Consider the following 25,578-nt stretch of genomic DNA (forward strand, 5'->3'; position numbering starts at 1 on the left):
TTCCTATAACCCCACATATTCACCTTGCTTATCCCCCTGACACTAGGGGCAATCTCGCATGGCCAATCAACCTAACCTGCACATCTTTGGACTGTGGGAGGAAACCCACGCAGACACGGGGAGAACATGCAAACTCCACACAGACAGTAACCTGAGGCCGGAATTGAACCTGGGTTCCTGGCGCTGCTAGGCAGCAGCGCTAACCGCTGTGCCACCATGCCGCCCAGTAAATCAGTAAAGGAATCAAGGGTTATGGGGATAAGACGGGAAGTGGAGTTGAGGACTATATTAGACCAGTCATGATCTCATTGAATAGCAGGGCAGATGTGATGGGCCAAATGGCCTACTTCTGCTCCTACATCCTATTTTTAAAAATTTGTTTATGGGATGTGGGCATTGCTGGCTGAGCCAGCATTTATTGCCCATCCCTAACTGCCCTACATTTCAAAGGGCATTTGAAAGTCAACCACATTGCTGTGGATCTGGAGTCACACATAGACCAGATAAAATGGCAGGAAAAGGGGAATTGACAAACTCTGAACTGATAAATAAAAGCAATGTTTCTCATTCCCTCAGACTCTCCTGGAAGCTGTGGATTTTCAAGCAGCGTTGATGAAGTTGGCTAATTCCCCAATCACTGCGAATGTATACTACATTTTAGGTGGAGTTAAACCAACTGAAGGTGTGATTATAACAAGAAATCTCAATGGGCCTGTTGACATCTGGCCTTTGATGCCTAACAAAGGACAGTAAGTAATAAATATACAAATAATACTCCTATTTCAATTGTTTAATTACCAGCGAAAAACAGCCACGAGCAAAATGCAGTATTTGCTGGAGACGGCATATTTTGTGGAGATTGTTTTTAACTGATTAATTGATGAATGATTTTAATGGGGATCAGCATTAAGTTGGTAAAAATGTGTGAACATATTTCAGTGGAATTAGTACTCAATATTTAACGTGCTAAATGGTGAAAAATATCAATATTGAGGAATAAAGTGTGCTTGTATCAGGGTTATATATTTCATGGCAACGTGCCTCCTGCCAACACAAGATGGCCACCTATACCTGACTGCACATGCTCACAAGTCCGTGCACGTGCAGAAATGCACTGACGTCAGGCCGGTGGGACAATGTAACAGGAATTGAGCCAACGCCAATTTCCGAGAATTTAACCCCCCCTCTCCCCACATGGTAAAAACTCCCCCCAGATATCCTGGCTGTGAAAGGAGCAGTGAGATTAATGTTACGGCTGGAGGGAAGAGTGTGACTGGGAGGCAGATTGAGGTCGGAGATGGGGAGTTCACAGAGGTTCACAGGTCAGCTTCATAACCAACAGGAGCAATCTCTTTCATACATTTCTGGGCTGCTCTGTGAAACATGCTTCTAAAAATCTACTAACATAAAATATGAGTTTATTTGACGTCATACTTTAAAGCTGAAACATTGGCGGCAGGGTGGCGCAGTGGTTAGCACTGCTGCCTCACAGTGCCAGGGACCCGGATTCAATTGTGGCCTCCGATCACTGTCTGTGTGGAGTTTGCATGTTCTCCCCGTGTCTGTGTGGGTTTCCTCCGGGTGCTCCAGTTTTCTCCCACAGTCCAAAGACGTGCGGGTTAGGTTGATTGGCCATGCTAAATTGACCGCCGTGTCAGGGGGATTAGCAGGGTAAATATGAGGGGTTACTGGAATCGGGCCTGGTTGGGATTGTGATCAGTGTAGACTCGATGGGCCAAATGGCCTCCTTCTGTACTGTAGGGATTCTATGACTGAGTTAGGGTCACAAGCCCTAGAGATCAACATTATTACTGATGAACTTTCCTATCACAGTTATATTACCTTACATGCCCAATTTATTATTTCCCTTTGCTAATTTTATACAAGAAGAATGTTTCACACTGGCAGCAGTTAAAACTCAGAGACTGTTTAAAAAACCTCAAAGCTCCTGGACCACGACCTTGTCCCATGCCTCTGAAAGCCACCCAGAGTACAACATTAAAACTGCATGTGTGGTGTTGACAGCAGACGCTGCCATTTCACTGTTCTGGCTGAAGCGTACATTTTGCAATGATGATTATGTAGATAATTCTATGACCATATTCGATTTCCAGGCAGGTGTGTTGCTTTTGTTTTTATTCACCTTCATCTTAAGTGCGTGTATTGTGGTGAGTTTTGCATTTTCTTCATTTACTCAGGTGGTACAGAGTGGAGACAAACTATGATCACTGGGAACCTTCACCCCCATTCGATGACCGAAGGTGAACTTTCTAAGGCCTTTAAGTCTGCGCTGTTGCTTGTATAGAATAAAACTTGAACTTTGTTTTTACTGCTTTAGTTTTTACATGTTGCATTCTTTTCTGAAGAACACCAGCTAACCACGCTCTCAATGCCACAGGACAAAATAACATTAATCTACCTGCACTGTTTAAGGTGAGTGCCTTAATTCTCCAAGCTCATTTGTTTTATTGACAAGTTTAATACCTGGAATTATTATGAAAGATTCCAGAGCAGAGGCTGGAAAATTCTGGCCGACCTGTGGAAGGGGATAATGTGAAGTAACAACAGATAAAGATAAATGAGGGAATTTTGACATTCCAGGATGGTGAGTTATTCAGTTAGAGACTAAGACAAACAACAGTAAAATCTCTCTAATGGTCTGCAAATAAACTAACTTCTCAGAAATAGTCTGAAGCATTAAGACCTCAAGGAACAAAGGAAGCCTATGATTATGAAGTAAGAGTTTGGAAAATGAAGATCTGCTAAAGTTTGAAAACAGTGTTCTATCCAGAGGGTTGTGATTGTATCGGAAGGAGAGATATTGTTTGTGAAACTCATATTGAGATTTGTTGCAACATTGTCGGGAGCCAATGATTCGAGATCCGAGTGGGAATTGCAGGAAGTTCAAAGTGGTGAACCACAGATAAGTCAAAAATTACAGGTGGAACAGAATGTTTCAAAAAGGTCTGTTTCACTGACAGAGGAAAGCACACAGCAAACAGGATAGCATAGATTAGAGGAAGTGTGTATCAAACGTTGTCTCATATGGAAGGAATGATTAGAACTTGGGCAGTACTATGAGAGGAGATGAATGAGCACGTGTTGCATCTTATTCATTTTTCTATGGAAGAGCAAGTAGGGACGGGTGAATTAATGTGCGATCTTAGCCAAGAATTGAACCAGCCCCTCTGGAAAATGGAGAGAGTGAAGATGTGTTTGATGGTAGAATCATGGTATGGGTGGTGAAAATGGCTGATCCATACTTTTCATCCCAGTGCTTCGGAAAAGTCCAGCTTTGCCCAGAGCTGAGGATTCCCCTCTGATGTGGGCAACAGAACTCTAAACCCAGCTGGATGCCATTCCCATTGCTGCCCTGGCCCTCTTCCCTCCTCTCCCAGCTGAGACAGAAATGCCAAAGTCTTCACCTTGCACCTTACTAGCCTCCACATTTGACAGATCATCTTTCTCCTGTTAGAACCACAGCAGATGCTGTTGCTGAGCAAGTCAAACCCCAGAATGAGGTCTGTCTCACTGATCACAAACCGTTTTTATAATGGTGAAATGAGGAGGAAGAGCTACTGACCCCAAAAGAATAGAACTCCAGGAACAGCTGTAGAACTTTAAAAATTGAAAAAAAAGATTAAGAAGAAACAAAAAGCACACACCATTAAAGTTCATAGAATCCTACAGTGCAGAAGGAAGTCATTCAGCCCATTGAGTCTGCACCGACCACAATCCATCCCAAGTCCCATCCCCATAACCACTTGCATTTACCCTAGCGTATATTGCCCCCCTGACAGTAAGGGGCAATTTAGCCTGGCTAATCCACCTAACCCACACATCTTTGGAGTTTGGGAGGACACCAGAGCACATAGTGGAAATCCATGCAGACGTGGGGAGAACGTGCAAACTCCACACAGACAGTGACCCAAGGCCGGAATTGAACCTGGGTCCCTGGCACTGCGAGGTAGCAGTGCTAACTACTGTGCCAACATGCCGTACACAGTTTAACAGTTTTATGGAACACCCCACTCCCCAAAACTCCTGCTTGGTCAAAAGTACACCTTTTGGAAACAACTCCGTTATAGATTTTTACCCATAAAAAAACCAGTAATATTACCCAAGTTAAGGAATTATCAATTTAATAAAGGCACATTTCACAACTTATTAAATACTTCCACTCTGCGACGGAATTCCAAAAGGAGGTTCAGAAACAAATTATTTTTTGAAAACCACAGCCATTCTGCTTAAACTGTGGCTGCCTCCAATTCAAAACTTTCACTGATCCTTCAGCTCACACTCGACAGAGCTGGTCTTCAGGGCTTTCTCCCATAGCCAACACTCAGTTAAACATCCCTCCTTAAATACCTTTCCCCCCTTTCGTCTCAGGTTCAATTGTTCTCAAACACCTCTTTGAGCTCGACTTCTCCAAATATCAAAATCTTTCGTGGTTTCTATTTTGCCTCTCCTTTTGGGTCAGTAAAATTTAATATACCTTTACTCATGGAAGAGATCCAAATGTTCCTCGTCACCTCTGAGTTCCTTTTTGAAATTCGACTGCTGAGAAAACGTTTCCCACTTATCCCACAAAACAAATTTTAGGTCCAACTTATTTACTTGTAACTCAAACTCACCATAACTGCTCATCAGAAATGCATCAACCGAACACCTTTAACCTTTCACCTCTTAGACCTCACAGACAAACTGTCTCTTCTAACCTTCTCCCTGTTCAATTAATCCTGGACACACACAACTTTCTTTCCCGACACAGAATCCCAACATGATCCACCCCCACCTCTCATCACACTCCCATTTCCGCAACCCACAACACAATCTAATCGGATACCTTCCCTGGAGGTTCATTTCCACCTTAATTCACTCCTGCACGCCTCCACTTCCAGCTTCTCTTCCCGGATGCAGGAAATATACAACGCACTGAATCATCTCATCCCATGCAATTTTCCAGAGCTCTGTGTGTTCTGTGTTCAATACTATGATATTCATGTTCTCTCTACATTGAGAAAAACTAAATGAAGATTAGGTAACTGCACTGCTGAACTGTTCTGTTCTGTGCAATCTTGTGCTACCACTAATTCCACCTCTCTGTCATTCTAACTCGTACTGCATCAACAAAGTTTAGTGCAAGCTTTAAGTAAAACATTTCATACTTTTACTGGTTACTTGGAGGACTAGACTAAATGCTTTCTTAAATAACTTCAGATTTTTGCTATCTCCTTTACATTATGTTTAATTTTGCAGCCCAAGTCCATCATTTCCATCGTGATTTGCACATCATTATTTCTCTAATGTCTTGATGGGCAGCACTGTGGCACAGTGGATGGCACTGCTGCCTCACAGCGCCAGGGACATGCATTCAATTCCTGGCTTGGGTGACTGTGTGGAGTTTGCACATTCTCCTCGTGTCTGTGTGGGTTTCCTCCCACAGTCCAAAGATGTGTGGGTTAGGTTGATTGGCTATGCTCAATTGCTCCTTAGTATCAGGGGGGCTAGCTAGGGTAAATGCATAGGGTTATGCGGATAGGGCCTGGGTGGGATTGTGGTCGTTGCAGACTTGATGGGCTGAACGGCCTCCTTCTGCATTGTAGGATTCTATGATGCTACAGTCTATTACGTGACACCCATCATTTGCAGCGCTGTCTGATTCATAGCTTGTGGTGTTTCATTTTTTCTAATGTAATGTGCCCCTCTGTTTTACCTGCTGGTTTTAATATGCCTGACCACCTCTTGTTTATTTTAGTTCTGAAGGATCAGTATCCAAAATGTTCATCTATTTGTGTTCTCCGTGGATAGTAACTAACCTGCTTTCTCATTTTGTTTCAGATGTCCAGCATTTTGCTAACAGTGTATTTCTTATATTGCAGGTCCTGTCTATTAAACCAGTATTAAATAAGTACGTACTCCTCTGAAATTTATATTTTTAAACATAATTGATTTGGTGAATATTAAAGGGGGCGCTGCCCAAGGTACTGAATAGCATTTAGAATAGTCTGGCGCAAATAGGTTCTATAAATTTGCTGTCACACTGAAAAGCTTTGTGAATTATAACTTTCAGATCTTTAGCATGAAAGTGTTTGAAATCATAAAAGAATGGAGTTCAACATACACAGAGCTATTTGGGAAAATCATAGTGCATGGGGGGTGTGGGTGAGGGTTAAGCACGTTTGGTAATCACTAAAAACAAGTGGCAGATATTTATTGCTAATTCATATAAATATATATTATTGTCTACATTCTTGCATGCTGTTACCAACAGTATCACAGAATTGGTACGGCTCAGAAGGAGCCCAGAAACCTGACTGCTGGCCTCCATTTTACCTCAAACACTCTTTCAAAAAATTATTTTCCTTCACCTGTATCCAACCATCTGTTACAGTAAATCCTTATAATCCACATTGTTTTGAAAACTCTGTGATATAGTTGCATGCTATATCCATTACAGGTCTCAAACATATCAATCAGAGGAACATAGAAACTAGAAGCAGGAGAAGGCCATTTGGCCCTTCGAGCCTGCTCCACCATTCATTTTGATCATGGCTGATCATCAAATTCAATATCCTGATCCTCCTTTCCTCCCACATCCCTTGATCCCTTTAGCCCTGAGAGCAATATCTAATTTCTTCTTGAAATCAGACAACGTTTTGGCCTCAACTACATTCTGTGGTAGTGAATTCCACACATTCACCGCCCTCTGGGTGAAGAAATTTCTCCTCACCTCAGTTCTAAAAGGTTTACCCCTTATCCTCAAACTATGACCCCGAGTTCTGGACTCTCCCACCTTCGGGAATATTCTTTCTGAATCTAACCCTGTTCGAATTTTATAAGTTTCTGACTCAACTCCACATGCACATCTCCAACACCCAGTGCCACCTGTAACCTCTTTATCTATCCCAGTGACTTCTATTAAATGATTAACATCCATTTTAGGACTTAATTGAAAGGTAACTGTTAACCCATTCCTAACACCCAGCTGCACTGAGATCAGAGCGCCATTTTTAAAAATGTGGCTCCCCCGTGTGACCTGACACCACCCTCCCACCTCCCCAGTGAAATGGCATTCCTGCCTCTCCACCACAGCCCCCCCTAACCCCAACGATCACAGCCAGCAGCTCCCCCCCCCCCCACCAACACCCGAACAGTAAACACCTGCACCCCAACCCCCCCCCCCCCCCCCCCCAACATTAAATTCCAGCACCCCCGCTCCTTTCCCACTGAACATCGCCAGCATTGGACCACTTACCCCCCCCCAGCCCTCACCCAAACAGCTTCACCAGCATCTCCAGCTCCCTCATCCACTCCCTCCATCACCACAGATAAATGATTCCCCTCCTCTCTCATGGCTCCCCACTAGGGTCCACCCTTGGCACTGCCTCCTGGCACAGGTTGGCACTGCCAGACTGGCCTGGTGCCAACTTAACAGTGCCAACATGTGCCAAGGGGCATTGCCTGGCCATGTCCCTCTCCCCCGGGGGGCCACACTCACCTTTACACCGCTGTGGGGGTCCCTGTGAGAAGGTTTGAAAATATGACAAGAGGTCAATATATGGTGTGTGTGAACCTGATTACGCTGCCAGTGAGAGCGGAGAAAATCGGATCTTGCTGGCGAGATTCGCCACTTCCGGTTTTCGTCAGATCTTGAGCTCCCACTGCCATTCCCATGGATGGCGAGCATGGGCTCAAGATTGTCCCAACACGTCAGTAATATACCAAACCCTTGCTTCAGGGTAAATTTTCTGTCAGTGTTTCATGATTAATTCATATCTTCACATTTGTACAGTACCAGCAACTCCTATTTTAACTTGCTACAGTGTAATGACACCCTCTCCCCCAAGTGAAGCTGCAACGTTGCCACATGTGGCAAGAGAGAGGAATTACAGTGTGGTAAGTTCACATTGCCAGTTCCCACTGTAAATGTGGCCATGGAAATTTATAATGAAAATAAGGACATGATTTTAAAGAGGGAAGTGAATTTTCCCTGCAGTCTTTGTCGAATTGACCCCAGCTTCTAATCACACTTCATCTGAAGACTACACTTACAATGTCACAGGAGATTGACTGATACCTTGGTAAGAATTCATGCTGAAGGAGGAATCACTTAACCACTGCTGCCGCTTTAAGAAGCTGCAGGTTTTTAATTACACCTCTTCCCAGCACTGCTCCACTGATGTTTTGCACAGTATTTTACATAGAAATCCAAGGGTCTTGGAGGAAGTGCCCAGTGAAATAGTTGATGCATTGGTTTTAATTTTCTGGAATTCCCCAGATTCAGGGAAGGTTCCATTGGATTGGAAAATAACAAATGAAATTCCATTACTCAAAAGGAGGGAGACAGAAAGCAGGAAACTACAGGCCAGTTAGCTTTTCATCTGTCATAGAAATACATAGAAACCCTACAGTGCAGAAACAGGCCATTCGGCCCATCAAGTCTGCACCGACCACAATCCCACCCAGGCCCTACTCCCATATCCCTACATATTTACCCGCTAACCCCTCTAACCTACGCATCTCAGGACACTAAGGGCAATTTTAGCATGGCCAATCAACCTAAACCGCACATCTTTGGACTGTGGGAGGAAACCGGAGCACCCGGAGGAAACCCACGCAGACACAAGGAGAATATGCAAACTGCACCCACTGTCATAGGGAAAATGTTTGAAGCTATTATTAAAGATGTAATAGCAGGGCATTTAGAAACATTTAAGGCAACGGACGGGAAGAGGGGAGAATTTCCTGCCCGTTTTTTGTGCGTATTTAACTGAGTGAATCTCCGGCACTCTGCGCTCCACAGGGTGTCTCGGAGAGATTCATACTGGAAAGTGGGGGATGAGGCCTCATCCCGCTGGAGAGGCTGGCAGCAAAGTGCCGAGCGGGCCACTGTGCATGCACCGATCTATCAGTGGGGAGATTGGCGCGTGTGCATCGGCCTGCCCATTGGCAGCCTGCTGATCGCTGGCCTCCCGATTCCTTTTGCAGGCCACCCCCTATGAGCAGTCCCGAATGCCCTCTTCCTCCCTCTCCCACTGATCCCATAGAGTGAGCAGCAGATCCGCAACCACCACTGATCGTGCCCTCCCCCGCTATAGGCCCCAACACCCTCCACCCCCCTCCCGCTGTAGTCCCTGCCCTCTTGGCACAATCTGGTGCCCCTTTGGCACAGCCTCCGACCTCCTGAGGGGCCTCAATGGCCTCTGTCCCCACCAGTGGGCCGAGCAGGCCTGGTCCCCGTTGATGGGAACCTCTCCCGGTATCGGGGGGAGACACTGTGGGGCCGGAGATCACCATCCCAGGCCCGCTAATCATTTAGCAATAGCGATTTCCATATGGTAATCTAGCCCACGCCGATTTCCTGCACGGGGCTGATTACGTAGAAAAAAAAGGGCCTGAGAGACTCGCAATTGGCTGGACTCTGGTCGCGGGTCCCGCTACAGGCCGCCCGCTGATGTCTCCTGGCCCGCTGCACGACTCGAGCAGCGCAGCAGGTTGGGCAAATCCCGGCCAACATGGTTTTGTGAAAGGGAAATCATGCCTAACTAATTTCTTGGAGTTGTAAACCAGCGCTGTAGATAAACGGGGATCTGTGAATGTACTGGACTTAGATTTCCAGAAGATATTTGGTAAGGTGCTACGTCAAAGGTTAATGCGGAAAATAAAAGCTCATGGTGTGGGGATAACATATTAGCATGGATAGAGGATTTGCTCGCCAGCAGGAAGCAGAGAGTAGACATAAATGGGTCTTTTTCAGGTTGGTGAATGTAACAGAAGGTGTGCCGTGGGGATCAGTGCTGAGACCTCAACTGTTTATAATTTACACAAATGATTTGGATGAAGGGATGGTTGCCACATTTGCTGATGACACAAAGATAGGTAGGAAACTAAGTTCTGAGGAGAACATAAGGAGGCTACAAAAAAATGGCTAAATAAGTGGGAAAAGACCTGACAAATGGAGTATAATGTGGGGAAAATGTGAAATTGTCCATTTAGGCAGGAAGAATAAGAAGCATATTATCGAAATGGTGAGAAATTGCAGAGCTCTGAGCTGCAGAGGGATCTGAGTTTCCGAGTGCATGATTGACAAAAGGTTTGTATGCAGGTACAGCAAGTTGGAAAGCTAATAGAATGTTATTATTTATTGTGAGGAGAATTGAATAGTAAAGTAGGGAGGTTATACCTCAGTTATACAGAGCACTCGCGAAACCACTTTTGGAGAAGTGTGTGCAGGATTGATCACCTTATTTAAGGAAAGATGTAAGTGTGTTGGAACCGGTTCAGAAAAGATTTACCAGACTAATACCTGGAGTGGGCGGGTTGTCTTGATGAAAGGTTAGACAGGCTAGAGTTGTATCCGCTGGAATTTAGAGGTGTAAGAGGCGACTCAATTGAAACATACAAGATCCTGAGGAGTGGAAGTGGAGAGGATGTTTCCTCGTGTGGGAGAATCTAGAACTAGGGGCCACTGTTTCAAAATAATGGGTCACCCAATTAAAATGGAGATGAGGTGCAATTTTTCCACTTGGAGCGTTGTGAGAGGTTTGAAAGCCTGTTCCTGAAAAGGTTGTGGAAACAGAGCCTTTGAATACTTTTAAGGCAGAGAGGGATCAATTCTTGGTAAGCAAGATTATTGGGAGGTTTCTTTATTCATACATGGGACATGGGCATCAGTGGCTGGCCAGCATTTATTGCCCATCCCTAGTTGAAGTTCAACCACATTGCTGTGGCTCTGGAGTCACATGTTGGCCAGACCAGGTAAGGATGGCAGATTTCCTTCCCTAAAATACATTCATGAACCAGATGGCTTTCCCAACAATCGATTCAGTCATCAGTCGATTCTTAATTCCAGATATTTTTTATTGAATGTAAATTCTACTATCTGCCGTGGTGTGATTTGAACCCGGGTCCCCCGAACAATAGCTGAGTTTCTGGATTAATAGTCTAGTGATAATACCACTAGGCCATCGCCTCCCCTCAGGTTGCCGCTTTGACGTTACTATCAGGTCAGCCATGATCTTACTAAATAGCAGAGCAGGCTCGAGGGGCCGAATGGCGAACTCCTGTTCCTTGTTCATATGTTTGTATTATGTTGTAATTATTGTTTCATCGTGATTTAATAAGTTCCTCCTGTGCTATGGTCCTTACAAAAACAAAAACAAATCCTCTAATCATCTTACCTGTGAACTGGATACTGTGTTGTAGTTATTAAGCATGTATAATAAGATGAATTGTTGATGTTTTCTAAATTAATATTTACATTTCAGTTTGACTGTCTATACAACGTTAATGTGTGCGGCTCAGCCGTATGACTACAGGACATTAGTCCGGACCTAAAGCTGAATACTCTGGGCAGTTGGTAAGTAAAGATCAGATGTAATTTTATTTTGGAAATTCTTTGCGAATATATCTGTGGATTTTAATCTTTGTGTTGTTATTCATAGATCAAAAGTAACAGTCACAAAATTCACTCTGCTGCCCTGAAATGGAAGACAAAGCAATCAAGGAATATTGGGAGTGCGACATTGTCAGTGATTCTGATTGTTGTGCTGCTCCTTCACACATGTTGTACATAATTTGCTCATGGATGCATTTGAGTTCAATCTGCTTTCTGCTGAACCTTATCCGAAGCATTTGGCGTGAAAACTTAACAGAAACTCCTGGATTTCCAGTTAAATTCCAGCAATTTTATGATCCAAGATATTCCTATTTTTGATACGAATGAAATGTTGTCAAGTTAGTTGACTGATTTTTTAATTGACAGACATTTAAGAAGTAAATTTAGATTTAAATTCTAATGCTACCTGGTTATTGATGACAATTCACAGTATCAATGAAGCCAAACCAGCTAGAAAATTTCTGCAAACAATTTTTAATAAATCTGAATGTCTAAAGAATTCTACATTTATTGTGAACATGCAAATTCCAAAAAGATGTGCAGGTGACAACTTTCAGCTCAAATCTATCAAACCAACAAGTTGTTTGTAAATTAAGTGACATTTTTTGTATAAAATTTTAGACACACTGTAAATCTAAATTAGTTTTTTTTTAGTAACTTCCTCTATATTGACTGCGACTCACTTAGTGCTAGGGGCGTGGATGGGGCAGAGTTTGTAAGGAGCGTCCAGGAGGGCTTCGTGAAACAGTACCTAGATAGTCCAACAAGGGAAGGGGCCATACTGGACCTGGTATTGGGGAATGAACCTGGCCAGGTGGTCGACGTTTCAATAGGGGAGCAGTTCAGGAGCAATGATCACAATTCAGTCAGCTTTATGGTACTGATGGATAAAGATACATGTAGTCCTCAAGTTAAGGTGCTAAATTGGGGGAAGGCTAATTACAACAATATTAGGCAGGAACTGAAGAATGTAGATTGGGGGCAGATGTTTGAGGGCAAATCAACATCTGGCATGTGGGAGGCCTTCAAGTGCAAGTTGATAGGGATTCAGGACCGGCACATTCCTGTAAGGATGAAGGATAAGTATGGCAAGTTTTGGGAACCTTGGATAACGAGAGATATTGTGAGCCTAGTCAAAGAGAAAAAGAAGCATTTGCCAAGGCGAGGAGGCTGGGAACACACAAAGCAAGTGGGGAATACAAGGAAAGTAGAAAGAAACTTAAGCAAGGAGTAAGGAGGGCTAAAAGGGGTCACGAAAAATAATTTGCCAGCAGGATTAAGGAAAATCCCAAGGCTTTTTATACATATATAAAGAGCAAGAGGGTAGCCAGGGAGAGGGTTGGCCCACTCAAGGACAGGGGAGGGAATCTATGCGTGGAGCCAGAGGAAATGGGTGAGTTATTAAATGAGTACTTCGCATCAGTGTTCACCAAAGAGAAGGACTTGGTGGATGTTGAGTCTGGGGTGTGTAGATAGCTTCGATCATGTTGAAATCAAAATAGAGGAGGTATTGAGGTTCTTGAGAAACATGAAGGTAGACAAGTCCCCAGGATCTGATGGGACATACCTCAGAATACTGAAGAGGCAAGGGAGGAAATTGCTGGGGCCTTGAGAGAAATCTTTGCATCCTCACTGGCTACAGGGGAGGTACACACAGTAAGAAGTTTAACAACACCAGGTTAAACTTCTTACTGTGTTTACCCCAGTCCAACGCCGGCATCTCCACATCGTGACTACAGGGGAGGTCCCATAGGATTGGAGAATAGCCAATGATGTTCCTTTGTTTAAGAAAAGTAGCAAGAATAATCCAGATAATTACAGGCTGGTGAGCCTTAGTCAGTAGTTGAGAAATTATTGGAGAAGATTCTTCAAGACAGGATTCACTCCCACTTGGAAATAAGTGGACGTATCAGCTAGAGGCAACATGGTTTTGTGAAGGGGAGGTCGTGTCTCACTAACTTGATCGGGTTTTTCGAGGAAGTGACGAAGATGATTGATGAGGGGTAGGGCAGTGGATGTTGTGGACTCAGTAAGCCCTTTGACAAGGTCCCTCATGGCAGACTGGTGCAAAAGGTGAAGTCGCATGGGATCAGAGGTGAGCTAGCAAGGTAGATACAGAACTGGCCCAGTCATAGAAGACAGAGGGTAGCAGTGGAAGGGTGCATTTCTGAATGGAGGACTGTGACAAGTGGTGTTCCTCAGGGATCAGTGTTGGGACCTTTGCTGTTTGTAATATACATAAATGATTTGGAGAAAAATGTAATTGGTTGGATTAGTAAGTATGCAGACAACACAAAGGTTGGTGGATTTGCAGATGGCGATGAGGACCATCAGAGGATACAACCAGGATATAGCTTGGTTGGAGACTGGGGCGGAGAGTTGGCAGATGGAGTTTAATCCAGACAAATGTGAGGTAATGCATTTTGGAAGGTTTAATTCAGATAGGAAATCGACAGTAAATGGCAGAACCCTTAAGAGTATTGATAGGCAGAGGGATCTGGGTGTACAGGTACACAGGTCACTGAAAGTGGCAACGCAGGTGGAGAAAGTAGTCAAGAAGGCATACAGCATGCTTGCCTTCATTGGCCAGGACACTGAATTTAAAAATTGGCAAGTCATGTTGCAGCTTTATAGAACCTTAGTTAGGCTGCACTTGGAATATAGTGTTCAATTCTGGTTGCCACACTACCAGAAAGATGTGGAGGTTTTGGAGAGGGTACAGAAAAGATTTACCAGGATGTTGCCTGGTCTGGAGGGCATTAGCTATGAGTGGAGGTTGGAGAAACTTGATTTGTTATCACTGGAATGACGGAGGTTGAGGGGCGACCTGATAGAAGTCTACAAGATTAGGAGGGGCATGGACAGAGTGGATAGTCAGAAGCTTTTTCCCAGGGTGGAACATCGATTACTAGGGGGCATGGGTTCAATGTGCAAGGGACAAGGTTTAAAGGAGATGTACGAGGCAAGCTTTTTACACAGAGGATGGTGGGTGCCTGGAACTCGCTGACGGGGAAAGTAGTGGAAGCAGATATGATAGTGACTTTTAAGGGGCATCTTGACAAATACATGAATAGGATGGGAATAGAGGGATATGGTCCCCGGAAGGGTCGGGGGCTTTGGTTCAGTTGGGCAGCATGGTCGGTGCAGGCTTGGAGGGCCGAAGGGCCTGTTCACGTGCTGTAATTTTCTTTGTTCAAAGAACCCTGGGAAAACAGATCAATAGGGGACAGGTGGAAGAGCCTGCGGTAGTTGGAGTCATGGCTGACGTGAAGGAAGATAGTTGTAGTTGTCAGATACAAATAATTGCGGGCCCTGGAGCTCCTCGGGGAAACGGTCTTAGCCCAGTATATTAAGCTGCTTCATTAATGATTTTCTGTCCATTGTGAGGTTGGGGTGGGACTGTTTGTGATGAGGGTGAAACAGCCAAAAGCAAAATGATAAGAGGAACCACAGACCTATTACATTTTTTGTATTCCTATAAATCCCTTTCAACTATGATGTGGAGATGCCGGCATTGGACTGGGGTGGGCACAGTAAGAAATCTCAGGTTAAAGTCCAACAGGTTTATTTGCAATCACGAGCTTTCAGAGCGCTGTTCCTTCACCAGCTGAGTGAAGGGGGCCGCGCTCTGAAAGCTCGTGATTCCAAATAAAACTTGCTTGTTATGCTTGTAGACTGAACGGAGGTGCTCCAAAAAGTGGGGGACACAGCCTGCATTCAGTCTCCCCAGTGTTGAGAAGGCCACATTCTGAGCAGCAAATAGTGTAGACTAAATCAGAAGGAGTACTGGTAAATCACTTTCACCTGGAAGGAGCATTTAGCACCTTGGACGGTGAGGAGAACCAGAGAGGAGATTCACAAGGAGGTGTTGCATCTCCTGCATTTACACGGCAACATGGAAAACAGAAGCAGAAGTAGGCCCTTCAAGCCTTTCTCCGCCATTCATTTTGATATGGTTGATCATCAAATTCAATATCCTGATCCCACCTTCCCCCCCCATTTTCCCTTTAGCCCCAAGAGCTATATCTAATTTATTTTTGAAATCAGACGTTTTGGCCTCGACTGCATTCTGTGGTAATGAATTCCACACATTCACCACCCTGTGGGTGAAGAAATTTCTCCTCACCTCAGTTCTAAAAGATTTACTCCTTATCCTCAAACTATGACCCTAGTTCTGGACTCCCCCACCATTGGGAACATTCTTTCTGAATCTACCCTGTTTAATCCTGTTAAAATTTTATAGGTTTCTATGAGATCTCCTCTCACTTTTCTAAACTCCAGTGAATATAAACCTAACCAACTTAATCTCTCCTCATATGACAGACCTGCCATCCCAGGAATCAGTCTGGTAAACCTTCGCTGCACTCTCAATATAGCAAGAACACCCTTCCTCAAATAAGGACATCGAAACGGCTCACAATACTCCAGGTGTGGCCTCACCAACGTCCTATACAATTGCAACAAAACACCCCCATACCTCTCCTCAAATCCTCTTGCTATGAAGGCCAAAATACCATTTGCTGCCTTTACTGCCTGCTGTACCTGCATGCTTACTTTCAGCGACTGATGCATGAGGACACCAAGGTCTTGCTGAGTATCCACCTCTCTCAATTTACACCTATTCAAGTATTAATCTGCCTTCCTATTATTGCTACCGAAGTGAATAACCTCACATTTATCCACATTATACTGCATCTACCATGCAGGTGCCCACTCTCTCAGCCTGTCCAAATCACGCTGAAGCATCTCTGCAACGTTCTCACAGCTCACTCTCCCACCCAATTTATTATCATCTGCAAACTTGGAGATAAGACATTCAATTCCATCTTCCAAATCATAGAAATCATAGAAACCCTACAGTGCAGAAGGAGGCCATTCGGCCCATCGAGTCTGCACCGACCACAATCCCACCCAGGCCCTACCCCCACATATTTTACCTGCTAATCCCTCTAAGTCCCCTGGGCTGGATGGGATTTATCCTAGGATTCTCTGGCAGGCTAGAGAGGAGATTGCAGAGCCTTTGGCTTTGATCTTTGTGTCGTCATTGTCTACAGGAACAGTGCCGGAAGACTGGAGGATAGCAAATGTTGTCCCCTTGTTCAAGAAGGGGAGTAGGGACAACCCTGGTAATTATAGACCGGTGAGCCTTACTTCTGTTGTGGGTAAAGTATTGGAAAGGATTATAAGAGATAGGATTAATAATCACCTAGAAAGGAATAATTTGATTAGGGATAGTCAGCACGGTTTTGTGAAGGATAGGTCGTGCCTCACAAACCTTATTGAGTTCTTTGAGAAGGTGACCAAAGAGGTGGATGAGGGTAAAGCGGTTGATGTTGTGTATATGGATTTCAGCAAAGCGTTTAATAAGGTGCCCCATGGTAAGCTTTTGCAGAAAATATGGACACATGGGATTGAGGGTGATTTAGTGGTTTAGATCAGGAATTGGCTAGTTCGAAGAAAACAAAGGGTGGTGGTTGATGGGAAATATTCATCCTGGAGTTCAGTTACTAGTGGTTGTGGTGAACCATCGTTGGTTCCCACTAGATAGTACTGAGCCAGGGTCTGGCCAGTACTACAAGTATGTATATATGTTGCTGTTGGGGTTAGGGATGGGTTGTTCTACTTGTTGCTGTTGGGGTTAGGGTTGGGCTGTTACACCTTGTATTATAGTTATTGTGGTACATCCCAGTCGGGCTCCGCCTCCTGGGAGAGGTATAAAGGTCTCTGCTCTGTCTGGGACCCCTCAGTCTGGGATTGTGTATATAATTAGTAGCTTCATTGTTACAGCAAATAAAAGCCTTTATTTCCTGAGCATCTCAAGCCTCGTGTGTGATAACGTGCATCAATTTTATTTGCTGTAAATAAACTCTCGTCGGTAAAAAAAACCGATATAGAGAGTATGGAGCAGATACTGAAGCCTGAACGCCTTACACTGGATCCACGTGCGGCGGGCGCCTCTAACACCTTCGACCACTGGTTGAAATGTTTTGAGGACTACCTGGCATCCTCCACAGCGGTCACCACAGATGATGACAGACTCCGGGTCCTTCATGTGAGGGTATGCGACACCGTCTACCTCGCGATCCGTGCGGCCACCGACTACACAAAGGCCCTTGAGCTTCTTAAGAAGCGTTATATTAAACCGCCCAACGAAATACACGCTCGTTACCTCTTAGCCACTCGACGACGGCAGTCCGGCGAAACGACGGAGGAATACGCGAACGAGCTCCTACAGCTAGCCAGGGGCTGTAACTGCAAAGCAGTGTCGGCAGAGCAGAATATGAACGACCTCGCTCGAGATGCGTTTGTGGCGGGAGTCGGATCATCTTACATCCGACTCAAACTACTGGAGAAAGGTAATCTTTACCTCACCCAGGCAATAGAACTAGCGGAGATGCTGGAGACGGCCTCCAAAAGCCTAGTATTGTATCCTGAAGACCACGTGGAGACAACGTGGCAGGAGCAGTCGCTGATTCCCTCCTCGTCCCTCGGGTTCGAAAAGCTGCGTGATGGCGTGCTCACACTCGGGCCAGACGACGGCAGCAGTTCCGGGCGGCCCGCCGTGTTACTTCTGTGGGGGAGCGAAGCACACTCGGCAACGGTGTCCCGCTAAAGCTGTGTTGTGCTCCGCCTGCGGTAAGAAGGGGCACTATTCGAAAGTGTGCCGATCTAAATCTGCTTCTCGGAACAGCAGTGCGGCCTGCGATCCCTCGGAGCCCGGTTCTTCGTCGCGGCATCGTCGAGGGTTTCGTCCACGTGCGAGGCCAGGACGACGCCATTACGGTCGATGGAGTCGGGGAGGTGTGACCACCAGGGGCCGCTGAGTTTGGCGCCATCACCCACGTGCGACCTATGGGAGCGGCCATGTTGGTCAGCACCGACCGCGAACGACCAGCAGGGGTCATCCTCGTCAATCTCAGCTGCCTGCAGTGGCGCTCATGAACCAATGGTGGCGTCAATCATCCTGGACCAGGCCAAGCCTCATAGACTTGACAAGTCTATCATAGAAACCCTACAGTGCAGAAGGAGGCCATTCGGCCCATCGAGTCTGCACCAACCACAATCCCACCCAGGCCCGACCCCCACATATTTACCCGCTAATCCCTCTAACCTACGCATTTTAGGATTCTAAGGGGCAATTTTTAACCTGGCCAATCAACCTAACCCACACATCTTTGGACTGTGGGAGGAAACCGGAGCACCCGGAGGAAACCCACGCAGACACGAGGAGAATGTGCAAACTCCACACAGACAGTGACCTGAGCCGGAATCGAACCCGGGACCCTGGAGCTGTGAAGCAGCAGTGCTAACCACTGTGCTACCGTGCCGCCCGAGTCTATGATGGACATTCAGGTAAACGACCACTTGATTTATTGTCTGTTTGACAGCGGGAGCACTGAGAGTTTTATCCACCCAGACGCTGTGAAGCGGTGTGGACTCCGGATTCAACCTGTCAAACAGACAATTTCTATGGCATCAAGGTCCCGGTCTGTCACCATGCTAGGGAGTTGCGTGGTAACTTTAACGGTGCAAGGCACAGTTTACGAGCGTTTCAAGCTCCTGGTGTTGCCGCACCTTTGCGCACCAATACTTCTCGGACTAAACTTCATGGTCCACTTGAGGAGTGTAACCCTACAGTACGGTGGGCCACTCCCTTCGCTTTCAGTGGGAGAACAGCAGCCTCCAAATTGCCCAACGCGCAATGTAGCCTGTAGCCTCTCGACGCTGAAGATTACCACACCCTACCTGTTCCAGAATCTTGTGCCAGGCTGCAAGCCCATTACAACTAAGAGTAGGCGTTACAGCGCTGAGGATCGGATCTTCATTCGATCTGAAGTTCAGCGGCTCCTCAAGGAAAGGATCATACAACCTAGCGCTAGTCCGTGGAGAGCGCAGGTCGTGGTGGTGGGTGGTCAAGAGTGGGAACAAACCCCGGATGGTCATTGACTATAGTCAGACCATTAATCGATACACGCAGCTGGATGCGTATCCCCTCCCGCGCATATCTGACATGGTCAATCAGATTGCGCAGTACCGGGTGTTCTCCACCATAGACCTCAAGTCTGCCTACCACCAACTCCCCATTCGCCCAGAGGACCGACAATACACAGCTTTTGAGGCGGATGGTCGCTTGTATCACTTTCTCAGGGTTCCCTTTGGTGTCACCAATGGGGTCTCGGTCTTCCAGCGTGCTATGGACCGAATGGTGGACCAGAACGGGCTGCGGGCTACCTTCCCGTACCTGGATAACGTCACCATCTGCAGCCATGACCAGCAGGACCACGACACAAATCTCCTGAATTTCCTATGCACTGCATCTCGCCTGAACCTGACCTACAACAGGGAGAAGTGTGTGTTTCGTACGCGCCGTTTAGCCATCCTTGGATACGTGGTGGAAAACGGGGTCATTGGCCCTGATCCAGACCGTATGCGTCCCCTCTTTGAACTTCCCCTGCCCACTATTGCAAAAGCACTTAGAAGATGCTTAGGCTTCTTCTCTTATTATGCACAGTGGGTTCCCAATTACGCGGACAAAGCCCGTCCGCTCATCAAGTCCACTTCTTTTCCCCTAACACCAGAGGCCCGATTGGCCTTTGATAAACTAAAAGCCGACATCGCGAAAGCTACGATGCACGCTGTTGATGAGTCCATCCCCTTTCAGGTGGAGAGCGATGCATCTGATTTCGCCCTGGCCACGACACTTAATCAGGCGGGCAGGCCCGTCGCATTTTTTTCCCGCACCCTCCAAGGCCCCGAAATTCGGCATTCTGCGGTGGAAAAGGAGGCCCAGGCCATTGTGGAGGCCGTCAGGCACTGGCGCCATTACTTGGCGGGAAAACGGTTCACCCTGATCACGGACCAACGGTCCGTGGCGTTCACGTTTAATAACACGCTGAGGGGCAAGATCAAGAATGACAAGATCTTGCGGTGGAGAATTGAACTCTCCACCTATAACTATGACATCATGTATCGTCCAGGGAAACTCAATGAGCCCTCGGATGCCCTCTCGCGTGGAACATGCGCCAGTATACAGGAGGACCGTTTGCAGGCTCTCCATAATGACCTATGCCATCCTGGGGTCACTCGGCTCTACCACTTTATAAAAGCCTGCAATCTGCCCTACTCGGTGGAGGATGTCAGGTCCATAACAAGAAGCTGTCGGGTATGCGCTGAATGCAAACCGCACTTTTACCAACCTGACCGGGCACAATTAGTCAAGGCCCTTCGTCCCTTCGAAAGACTGAGTGTCGATTTTAAGGGCCCCCTTCCCTCAACAGATCGGAATGTGTACTTCCTCAACATCATTGATGAGTACTCGAGATTCCCTTTTGTTATTCCCTGCTCTGATACATCCGCTGCCACGGTTATCAAGGCATTCCATGATCTTTTTACCCTGTTCGGGTACCCCAGCTACATTCACAGCGACAGGGGCTCGTCGTTCATGAGCGATGACTTGAGGCAATACCTGCTCTCATACGGGATTGCCTCTAGTAGAACCACGAGCTACAACCCTAGGGGTAACGGACAGGTGGAACGTGAGAATGCTACAGTCTGGAAGGCTGTCTTACTGGCGTTGAAGTCAAAAAGCTTTCCAGTCTCCCGTTGGCAAGAAGTGCTCCCTGATGCGCTCCACTCCATACGCTCACTCCTGTGTACGGCAACCAACGCTACTCCCCATGAGAGGCTGTTTTCATTCCCTCGGAAGTCTTCCTCTGGGACCTCATTACCGTCTTGGTTGACGTACTCAGGACCTGTCCTCCTGCGGTGACATGTAAGGGCCCACAAGTCCGACCCGTTGGTCGAACAGGTCCATCTCCTCCACGCCAACCCTCAGTATGCCTATGTGGCATACCCTGACGGGCGAGAGGACACGGTCTCGATCCGAGACCTGGCGCCAGCAGGGGACGTAGAAACCCCTGTCGCTCCCATACCCCCTGTTACAAACCCCATAACTCTTGTTTCCCCTCCGGACACGGCGCGGGCAGCATCGGGACCATTACTTAACCCTTTTACTCCCGTGTACAGCTTGCCTGAGTCCAGAGGATAGTCGCCACTTCAGGGCGTGTCGGAACTCCATGGATTACCATCATCTCAGGGTCAACCAGCCCGTGAAACTGTGGAGGAACAGTTGGACATTGCCTTGGGGAGAACGCCACCGCGAGTGCCTACTCCGGTGTCATCGCCAGTATTGAGGAGATCACAACGACGGTGCGGTCCCCCTGACCGTCTGAACTTCTAGACTGATGACAAATTATTCTGTTTTTTTGTACCCCGCTGGCCTTTGTCTTCAAAGGAGGGGTGAATGTGGTGAACCATCGTTGGTTCCCACTAGATAGTACTGAGCCAGGGTCTGGCCAGTACTACAAGTATGTATATATGTTGCTGTTGGGGTTAGGGATGGGTTGTTCTACTTGTTGCTGTTGGGGTTAGGGTTGGGCTGTTACACCTTGTATTATAGTTATTGTGGTACATCCCAGTCGGGCTCCGCCTCCTGGGAGAGGTATAAAGGTCTCTGCTCTGTCTGGGACCCCTCAGTCTGGGATTGTGTATATAATTAGTAGCTTCATTGTTACAGCAAATAAAAGCCTTTATTTCCTGAGCATCTCAAGCCTCGTGTGTGATAACGCGCATCAGTGGTGTACCGCAAGGATCTGTTTTGGGGCCACAGCTGTTTGTCATTTTTATTAATGACTTGGATGAGGGCGTGGAAGGATGGATTAGTAAATTTGCGGATGACACTAAAGTCGGTGGAGTTGTAGACAGTGCAGAGGGAAGTGGCAGGTTACAGAGGGACATAGATAAGCTGCAGAGCTGGGCTGAGAGGTGGCAAATGGAGTTTAATGCAGAAAAGTGTGAGGTGATTCACTTTGGAAGGAGTAACAGGATTACAGAGTACTGGGCTAATGGTAAGATACTTGGTAGTGTGGATGAACAGAGGGATCTGGGTGTCCATGTCCATAGATCCCTGAAAGTTGGCACCCAGGTTGATAGGGTTGTTAAGAAGGCGTACGGTGTGTTAGCTTTTATTAATAGAGGGATTGAGTTTCGGAGCCAGGAGGTCCTGCTGCAACTGTACAAAACTCTGGTGCGGCCGCATTTGGAGTATTGCGTACAGTTCTGGTCGCCGTATTATAGGAAAGATGTGGAAGTTTTGGAAAGGGTGCAGAGGAGATTTACCAGGATGTTGCCTGGTATGCTGGGAAAATCGTATGAGGAAAGGCTGAGGGGCTTGAGGTTGTTTTCGTTAGAGAGAAGAAGGTTAAGAGGTGACTTAATAGAGGCATACAAGATGATCAGAGGATTGGATAGGGAGAGCCTTTTTCCTCGGATGGTGTTGGATAGCACGAGGGGACATAGCTTTAAATTGAGGGGTGAGAGATATAGGACAGATGTTAGAGGTAGGTTCTTTACTCAGAGAGTAGTAAGGGCGTGGAATGCCCTGCCTGCAGCAGTGGTGGACTCGTCAACGTTGTTATTGTGGTTCTTGGATAGCGTTCAAGTGGTTATTGGATAAACATATGGAATAGTGTAGATTAGAGGGGCTTTAGATTGGTACCACTGGTCGGCGCAACATCGAGGGCCGAAGGGCCTGTACTGCGCTGTAGTGTTCTATGTTCTAACCTACGCATCTCAGGAGCAATTTTTAACCTGGCCAATCAACCTAACCCGCACATCTTTGGAAGGAAACCGGAGCACCCGGAGGAAACCCACACAGACACGAGGAGAATGTGCAAACTCCACACAGACAGTGACACCGAGCCGGGAATCGAACCCGGGAGCTGTGAAGCAGCAGTGCTAATCACTGTGCTACCGTGCCGCCCATTCATACATAATGTGAATAGTTGGGCTCTGAGCACAGGTGGGTGGCGGGGGATGGGATGTTTATGGAGTGCTTGAGCTGTGAACCAGGATGAAGTAGTGGAACGCTCCCTGCGGAATGCCGAAATGAGAAATTGGACAATGGGAGGCCAGCGAGGAGAGCGATAGAATAGTCAAGTCTCAAGGCAACAAATGTTTGGAAAAGGGTTTCAGCTGCACATCTGCTGAATTGCAAATGAGTGATTCAACAACAGATTTCAATTAAGGCAACAATTCTTTTCCTGAATGATTCATAAAGATGCGAAGGATTTCAATGATGTGTTAAACTTCTTACAAGGATTTTCAGAACAGTCTCAGAAGTTAAAACGTGAGGAGAAAAAATTTGCTGCATTGGCCGGGAATCGAACCCGGGCCTCCCGCGTGGCAGGCGAGAATTCTACCACTGAACCACCAATGCAATACATATGGAACAGCTTTCAAAATCTTTCTTTGTACTGTTCGCTCTTGAAAATTTCTACAATCATTTTATCATTGAAGAATTCATCTGAACTTACAAATGGGATTTTTACTTCAACTTCAATTTTTAAAACACCTCCATACATTTCATATTCTTCTACTAGTGGAAAACCCATTCCATTATTCAAGTCGTTTTACATACATTTCCACATCTGTCATTTCACTCCATTTCAAAGATCTTGCGCAATGAGGGCAAAGTTTCTGAAAGTACACACAAGCATTTTCTTTCTTCGACACAAAATGCCAAAACCCTCTGTGCAAGGCACAAATAACTGACTCAACCAGTCAGCCACTCATCATCGCTTCAATCACAAGCTCATTTGGGGACCTACATATTTTGATTTTCACAGAATACAACAACCCCTCACTGGCTTGTAAAATTAACTTGCTGCTATCATTCATATCCATCTGCCCTACAAGCAGCACACCCAGTAAGCTGTGCCACCACACTAAAGGAACTTTGTTTCCACAACAGTATTCAGTTCAGCCTGAGGCCTTGAGGAGGGGGGAGGGAAGGTGAATTTAGTAAAACACAACTTTGGCACCATCTAGAGGTTGAAAGGCTTTGCTGCCTCTGATGCCTCACATCTTCCTTTCCTGACACATCACAGGGAATTCAATTTCATTCATTTAGGATGAAAGGGAATTTCAGCAAGTACCATTCCGAAAATCATTACACCTGACAAAATAACATATTTTATGACATAGGATAACACATAGCTCTATACCGTACATTAAAAAAATCAACATGCCACATTATTCACAGCTTTCACATTTACAGAGCAGCAACATGCCATTTGCCACAGCTGGTCTATGTTAGTGCTAATTCCCAATGAAATGCATCACATCCTTTCTGACTGCAATAGATGCATGGCTTAAGACCATGCAGATTGTTGTGAGGATTAAAAGGCAACAAAACAAAGCTGATGTTGCAAACCAAAAGAGCAAAATGTCATGGAATTGCTTGATTCGACCTCAAGCAGAGATGAGATCCAAGAGAAAAGCAGGTCCTTGCCTTTCCAATAGCGAGATGCGACCTTCCAGAAGTTAACTTATTATATTCCCTTGCTCTGCCCCTTCACCCTGTTGGTACCTATGCTTTTGTTCAGAACCTCACTGCCTTCAAACCCATTGTTTGCAACCATCTACTCCAGCCTTGTGCAATGTTTTTCACTGAAATAGTTACCCTTTCTCCTCTCCCAGGTGCTGCTCCAAGCAACCTTACACCATCAAACTAAATGCACCCAACACAGAGATAAATTGGAAGTATCACAGTAGCAAGAACAGGGAGAGGAATTAATGTCCAGTCTTCCATTGGCCAGGAATCAAAGCCGGACCTCCCATGTGGCAGGCAAGAATTCTACCACTGAAGAACCAAAACTGCTGTTCTGTCAGCAACCTTCTGCTCTCTGTTTCTCCCACTGAGCAACATGGCAATTTTCCAGCTGAGTCATTTCATTCCCCAAATTCCACCAATTGTATCAATGAAACCTCAAACACAAGATTGCACAAAACACTCATGCTGCTGCTTGAGGAGAAGCAAGAGGAGGAGCGTGGTATTTGAATGTGAGTGTGTGTTTGCAGCTGTTGAGTGTTGGAAGAGAAAGAAAAAGGAAAAGTGAAACAGATGTTGAAAATTAGCATGAGGCAAATGGAAAAGAGATTGAGGTGGTTGAAGTGGCTGGGCAGTACAGAATTGCAAAGAAAGAAAGAATGTGGGCTGAATGGAGAGAGGAATGAAAAAGAAGGAGCTTTGCATTGGCCGGGAATCGAACCCAGGCCTCCCGCGTGGCAGGCGAGAATTCTACCACTGAACCACCAATGCACAAAGTAGAAGAAAG

The 25,578-nt window shown here is 46.1% G+C and overlaps 1 protein-coding gene and 2 non-coding genes across 4 annotated transcripts in view; 1 reads left to right on the top strand and 2 right to left on the bottom strand.

The window, feature by feature from the left end:
• Nucleotides 1-25,578, top strand: part of LOC144494814 (N-acylethanolamine-hydrolyzing acid amidase-like) — a 66,133-nt gene that overhangs the window by 23,208 nt on the left and 17,347 nt on the right. The window contains exons 6-11 of one of the 2 annotated variants that reach the window (XM_078214190.1): nt 577-749; nt 2,199-2,261; nt 2,367-2,433; nt 5,883-5,911; nt 11,271-11,362; nt 11,448-12,047. In XM_078214190.1, coding sequence (XP_078070316.1) covers nt 577-749; nt 2,199-2,261; nt 2,367-2,433; nt 5,883-5,911; nt 11,271-11,340 — 402 coding nt within the window. In that variant the 3' untranslated portion in view covers nt 11,341-11,362; nt 11,448-12,047. Of the gene's footprint in view, nt 1-576; nt 750-2,198; nt 2,262-2,366; nt 2,434-5,882; nt 5,912-11,270; nt 11,363-11,447; nt 12,048-25,578 lie in introns of those variants that run through there. The other variant, XM_078214199.1, reaches the window with a different exon arrangement.
• Nucleotides 23,608-23,678, bottom strand: trnag-gcc (transfer RNA glycine (anticodon GCC)). The gene has a single exon. It is a non-coding gene; the product is annotated as a tRNA-Gly (tRNA).
• Nucleotides 25,492-25,562, bottom strand: trnag-gcc (transfer RNA glycine (anticodon GCC)). Its single transcript has one exon. It is a non-coding gene; the product is annotated as a tRNA-Gly (tRNA).

Source organism: Mustelus asterias, chromosome 1 (genome assembly GCF_964213995.1).
Source record: "Mustelus asterias chromosome 1, sMusAst1.hap1.1, whole genome shotgun sequence".
NCBI classification, from domain to species: domain Eukaryota; kingdom Metazoa; phylum Chordata; class Chondrichthyes; order Carcharhiniformes; family Triakidae; genus Mustelus; species Mustelus asterias.